Source organism: Puntigrus tetrazona, chromosome 20 (assembly GCF_018831695.1).
Source record: "Puntigrus tetrazona isolate hp1 chromosome 20, ASM1883169v1, whole genome shotgun sequence".
Lineage (NCBI taxonomy): Eukaryota > Metazoa > Chordata > Actinopteri > Cypriniformes > Cyprinidae > Puntigrus > Puntigrus tetrazona.
Genome location: NC_056718.1, coordinates 23,841,787 through 23,847,990, shown reverse-complemented (window position 1 = coordinate 23,847,990; position 6,204 = coordinate 23,841,787). Strand labels below are relative to the sequence as shown.

Sequence of the window (6,204 nt, the reverse complement as noted above, 5' to 3'; positions counted from 1 at the left end):
CAACACCACATAAATTCAAAGTTTATCAGGAAAATGACAGTCCACTGTGATTAATAAAAAAAAAAAAGTATTTGCTGATGAATGTACTGCTGAAATTTGGATTATTGTCAATAAATATGCACTTGGATGGTATTAATTATGTAGACATGACCTTGAGTAGTAGTCAATCTTCATCTAGTGGTGGATATCCTGTTAATGGTTGTGAATAAATAAATATTAATTTGTGACTGCGAACACCCTGTTGGGACGTTGTGGATTTTTGAGGTCATGCGACGTAATAACCGGAATCGACTGTAGGGGGTTAAAACACAAATCTACACCTACTGTAAGAGTGCAACTTGTTAAATGGAAATCGTCGTGTGGCGTTTTGATAAACCCAATACTAACAAGCACAACAAAATCAATCACATCGCCAAGGCATATTCTGGTGGGCGGAATTGAGAGACGCGCCGGTTCGGCCCCCGTTTGTGCCCCCTTCGAGTCCCCCTCCCCTCCCCCGGCTGTTAGGACATGTTAGCTCTGCTAGTTTCAACATCATTATTAATGAATAGTACCTCCAGCAGTGTGAGTAATTTTATGTCTCTGTATCGACTAGAGTCTAGATTGAGGAACTTGTGCGGATGCAGCCCCGCCCCCTCGGTACGGGGAAATGAGTGCATCTCATTGCCCGTGTCAGTCCTCTAGTGGCACCGAGTCGCACAGCTAGACGTCCAGGTCGTCGGGCCTCGCTCGACTGCTCATCCGGCTGCTCGCACGGCTGCACGGCCGGGGGTCTATCAACGCCAGCGGCTGCAGCTCGTGGCCCGGCGTCAGTTTCTTGTGCTCGTGAGTGTCGTCGGGGTAGTCGAAGGCCTGAGCGTGCGAATTGGAGATGGTGCTGCCGTTCTGGCCCAAGCGGTTCTGTTCCGTGCTGTAGTTGGCCCAGTTCTGCTCGTTGGCCTGCTTGTTGTAATTGCGACAAGAGTTGGTCCGCTCGCCGGTGGCCAGCTTGTAGCCCGGAGGCGACATCGGCGAGAGCGGGGCGGTTGGCGAGGAGCAGCCGTTGTAGTAGGCGTATTTGGTCGTGGACAGTTCCTTCGGCGTTGGGCTCAGGGTGCCGGTGGGGAACTGGTTTTGGCGGCCTTTGACGCGGTCCTTGATCCGCTTGAAGAGCACGTAGAAGAGCTCGATGATGTTGAGCAAAAGCGACACGAGCGAAACCACCAGCATGAAGACGATGAAGATGGTCTTCTCCGTGGGCCGGGAGAGGAAACAGTCCACTCGGTGGGGGCAAGGCGAGCGCTCGCAAGTGTACACGGCGGACAGGCTGAAGCCGTAGATGTACCACTGGAGCAACAGGAAGCCCACCTCGAAGATGGATTTGAAAATGATGCTGACGATGTAGGTGCGCAGCAGCGCACCCTTCATCTTCACCTTGCCGTGCTCTTCCAAGCCGTGCTTGAACTTCTTGAGCTCGATCTTCTTGAGGTGGAGCTCCACGTCGCCGCCGTCGTTCTGCACGGCCTTCAGCTCCTCCTCCCTGCGGTTGAGCTTCTCCTCCTTGCGCATCAGGTAGAAAACGTGCGCCAGGTACAGGAGCGTAGGCGTGGACACGAATATGATCTGAAGCACCCAGAAGCGCACGTGCGAGATGGGGAACGACTTGTCGTAGCAGACGTTCTCGCAACCGGGCTGCTGGGTATTGCACTTGAAAGCCGACTGCTCATCACCCCAGGCCGACTCCACCGCCGTTCCCAGAACTAGGATCCGGAAGATGAAGAGCACGGAGAGCCAGATTTTCCCTCCGGCCGTGGAGTAGGCCTGCACCTTGTCAAGAAGTCTTCCCAACGCACTCCAGTCACCCATCTTGAGGGAGTTCTAGCTGAAAATAGAAAGCCGAGATGTAATAAAATGTATTTAGACACTTCGGTGATACTTACACGTCTGAATGTTGTCGCATTCGATGCGGGATAATACTTCACTTTCATAGTTTTTTTTTTCATTTTTAATCAAACAGTCCATCTCTTTTAGTGGATGTCATATTAGCACACGCACAGTTATGTAATGCAAAGTAATGTTTAAGTGTGGCTCAAGTGGCCACATGTAGGGTATTTTTCTGTACATGAAGCACACAATGAAAGCATTAGTTTCAGCACCTGCTGAGGATGTTATTATGAAAATAATCACGAAAAGTGACCTCAAGATTATCATAATATAAACTACACCTGGTCTCAGATAACATGTGGCTCACACACACACAGGGGTTGGTTTGGGGTTGCAAAGATAACTGCCAGGGCAAGCTGTCTTTCACTTTTACAAACGCTACCATGACTCGTGACTCGTTATCTCCTGATTAAATGCCTCTATAACACGAAGAAAGCATGACTAAGCAGTTAGGACACTGAAGATTTTAAAGACACTTTTGTATTTAGCAAGATACCCAGTCAACTCAGAGGCGTTCAAATAACGAACAACAACATCCACCAGAATTCTGAATAGAGTTGAGACTCTGATTAAATCCTCCGCGCAGCGTGGAAAATCAAAAATCATAAGCGACCGTTTAAAGGGCTCTGAAGAACTGCCTGATTCATGTGGTGCAGGCATGAAGCAGAGCATGCCTTCAATATCCTGGATAATTTGTGGGTCTCGCAGCACTAATGAAAAGTTTGAATGAAGTATGTGTGCGTATATTATGACAGTGTTTTTCTTCTCTCTTTTTTTTTTTACAAGTCCATAAAGACATCAAGTGGGCAAAAAAATACTGAACATTTTATATATCTATATATATATAGATATATTGAGAGAGAGAGAGAGATAGATAAATATATATATATATATATATATATATATATATATATATATATATATATATATATATATATATATATATATATATTTATCTATCTCTCTCTCTCTCTCTCAATATATATATATATATATATATATATATATATATATATATATATATATATATATGCAGCAATTTCATTCATGTCTGTCGCATCACGTTCTGCTGAATTTTAGATAGTTATATAGTTATATAGTACACAGAATAATAACTGTTTGTTGCATTTATTACACATATAAACATCAAATGTGTCATTACATTACTTGCACAAAATAATGTAGGGATGTTTGTGAATTACAGGTTAAATGTCACAGTAAAGCCGTTCAAAGTTGTATTAAGGGACAGAACAGCGCCCCCTACTCGTCTGTTCACGACGCGGGCGAAACGGATCGTTTTTTCACCAGAAAGTCGTATTAGAGCTCTAAAAACAGAGGAAGAAAAGACCCAAAGTTGTTTTTCATCTTATTCCATGAGGGAAAAATGTCGTTATGTTTAGTTTGTATTAAATTCATGTTTTTGATTGCGGTTTACGTTTTTCTTCAAAACTTTTTTAATTTTTTTTTTTTAAGCGTCTGTTATTTAATTTTTGTTTTAATTATCGGGACCCCTATTAAATGACCTCTTTTGCCACCGAACGTGTGCGAAACGTGAATTGAAATCCCAAACGCGACGCGTTAAACCGTATAATTATAACCTATTATGGCATGTGCATCATATCGCAAAGATTTCGATCATTTCGTCAAGCTCTAAACTCACTCGAATGCTGTTTGGGAGTCGTTTAAAACTTTTGAACTCTTTAAAAGCGACTTTCCGTTGTGCTGCTCAGTTCTGAATATTAGTGCCGCTATGAAAAAAAATAAATAAATAAATAAAAGAATAAAAAGTTTTTGAAAAGTTGCGAGGCGTTCTGTAAAAACTCACCTGGAGAGAAGTAAAGAGAGGAGAGCCCTGTAGGGACTTACTCCGTCACTCCGAGGATCAGTCACCAATTCCGAGTAAGCGACTATGGAGAAACTTGTCAAACTTTCCCTGCTTATAAGAGACTCGGAGGGAAGAAAGTGGAAAGCAGACGCACAAAGTTTGCCTAAGTCACATGACTTGCTACGTCACAAGAAAGCTTTTGGGTCCTCCTCACAGCTTCAGCTCGGACGAAAACTTGACTTAACACTAACTGACAACCATAATGCAATATGAATTGCTCATTAATGTGTGTATATATATATATATATATATATATATGTGTGTGTGTGTGTGTGTGTGTGTGTGTGTGTGTGTGTGTGTGTGTGTGTGTGTGTGTATATATATATATATATATATATATATATATATATATATATATATATATATATATATATATATATAGTATATATACATATAGTGTTAAATATTATAAAATCATGTGTGAACTAATAAACTAATAAAATCATCTCATAGATTTAAATGAAGTATATATATATATATATATATATATATATATATATATATATATATATATATATATATATATATATATATGTGTGTGTGTGTGTGTGTATTTTTGATCTCTTTTTCCATATAGACATCAATTGGGCAAAAAAAAAAAGTACTTGTGTATTTGCAATATATATTGTTATTTAATATGCAAATTTATGAACTTTGATCCTGATTTTTCTTCTGCATAAGAAAAAACTGATACATTTTAATTTACTTATTAACTTATGATGTATATATATATATATATATATACGCACTTATATTGTTAAATATTATAAAAATATTTATAAATATTATAAAATCATGTGTGAACTAATACAATCATTTCGTAGATTTAAATGAAGTATGTAGAATGTATATTACGATAGTGTTTTTCCATAAAGTCCATAAAGACATCACTTGTGTTTTAACAGGCTAATTGATGAACTTTGTTCCCGAAGTCACTTCTGCATAAGAAAACATTTTCATTCACTTATCTGCCTTACACGGTTTATTATTATTGCACAAACAGAAAAAGTCGGTTAAACATGTTTCGCGTCACGCTGCGAAAACAACATACAAAAAAAAAAGAATATAAATACTACAGTAAGTCGGGGAGAAAAAATAAAAAAAAATCACTGGCCTTGTAGTGACAAGTTAGGGGTTAGTGAGTGCAACTCGTGGAAGATCACAGCGCCATCTAGCGTTACTTTAGCCACCATGATCTGTGGTACGTGATTATAAGAAGATGAATGTATTTTTTACGTGCATTGGCTTATTGCTCTACGGCTCGGGTCTGGCTCCGTCCAGGCCGCCCTTGCTTTGATCCCACCTGTTCTGAAAGGCCCTGTTTAGCTCGTTGTGTCTCGTACCGTGAGCGGAATCGAGCTCTACGGTGAAAGGCGAGGGATAACGGGAATCGCCAGGATACGTCGCGTTCTTACACCTCTTATTCCTCCCGCTCATCCTCTTGCAAAGCAGATAGAAGATCTCTAGAACATTCAAGCCCAGAGACACGCACGCCACCGCCAGCATGAAGATAATGAAGATGGTCTTCTCCGTGGGCCTCGACACGAAACACTCGGTCACCACCGTGCAGGGCAGCCGCTCGCAGTGGAACTTGCGCTCCATGAAGAATCCGAACAGGTAATACTGTCCGACGATGAAAGCCACCTCGAAAACTATTTTAATGAACAGCTGGGTCAGGTAACTGCCCAGCATGGTCCCTTTGATTTCGACCTTGCCTTTTTCGTCGGTGTACTTCGGGGACTTGGACGCCGGGTTTCTTTTCTGCTCCTCTCTCAGTTTGTTCTCGCGGTGGATGACGTGCACCACGTGGCCCAGGTAGACCAGGGTCGGGGTGGAGACGAAGATGATCTGCATGACCCAGAAGCGAATGTGAGAGATGGGGAACTTCCAGTCGTAGCACACGTTCTCGCAGCCCGGCGTGTTGGTGTTGCATACTAAGTTGGAGCGCTCGTCGCCCCACACGCTCTCCGCTCCTGCTCCTAACACCAGGATCCTGAAGATGAAGAGGACGCTCATCCATATCTTCCCGATGACGGTGGAGTGGGACTGGACTTTGTCTAGTAAAGCTGAGAGGAATCCCCAGTCTCCCATGATTGGTCACTCAGTGGCTTAGGGCTTCCCTGGAGAGTAAACAGGAGAATTGTTTCTATATATATCAGTTGTGATCAATACAGTTCGGCAGGGGTCTTTTAACCCACATTATTAAATGCCACATTTAATAACGCAGCATTCATTTTAATTGGCAAACCAAAAAGACAAAGGAATATGGAAAGTATTAACGTGAACAGCTCAGACCTGATCAAATCTACACTAGCAGTTACAGCAAGCGAGATTTATTCTTAGACCGCTGCCCACCGACCGCTTTACCGCTTTCACTTCCCAAATATATTTCCAGT

The 6,204-nt window shown here is 42.0% G+C and overlaps 2 protein-coding genes across 3 annotated transcripts in view; both read right to left on the bottom strand.

Moving 5' to 3' along the window:
- Positions 1-487: 487 nt before the first annotated feature.
- On the bottom strand, positions 488-3,904 carry gja1b (gap junction protein alpha 1b). 2 transcript variants are annotated; one of them, XM_043219344.1, is made up of 2 exons: positions 3,749-3,904; positions 488-1,861 (listed from the first exon to the last, which is right to left on the bottom strand). In XM_043219344.1, the coding sequence occupies exon 2, from the start codon at positions 1,843-1,845 to the stop codon at positions 703-705; it is 1,143 nt and encodes a 380-aa protein (XP_043075279.1). In that variant the 5' UTR covers positions 1,846-1,861; positions 3,749-3,904; the 3' UTR covers positions 488-702. The 2 variants fall into 2 exon arrangements, with proteins under 2 accessions (XP_043075279.1, XP_043075280.1); XM_043219345.1 differs by having other exon boundaries at positions 488-1,857; positions 3,749-3,869.
- A 596-nt stretch (positions 3,905-4,500) lies between these two features.
- gja13.1 (gap junction protein alpha 13.1) overlaps positions 4,501-6,204 on the bottom strand; it is a 2,719-nt gene continuing 1,015 nt past the window's right edge. Inside the window, exon 4 of the mRNA XM_043219349.1 lies at positions 4,501-5,928. Within this exon, the coding sequence (XP_043075284.1) occupies positions 5,063-5,899 (837 nt within the window). The 5' untranslated portion in view covers positions 5,900-5,928 and the 3' untranslated portion in view covers positions 4,501-5,062. The remainder of the gene's footprint in view (positions 5,929-6,204) is intronic.

Excerpts from the sequence above, each read along its gene's own strand:
- gja1b (XM_043219344.1), bottom strand. The coding sequence starts at position 1,845 with ATGGGTGACTGGAGTGCGTTGGGAAGACTTCTTGACAAGGTGCAGGCC.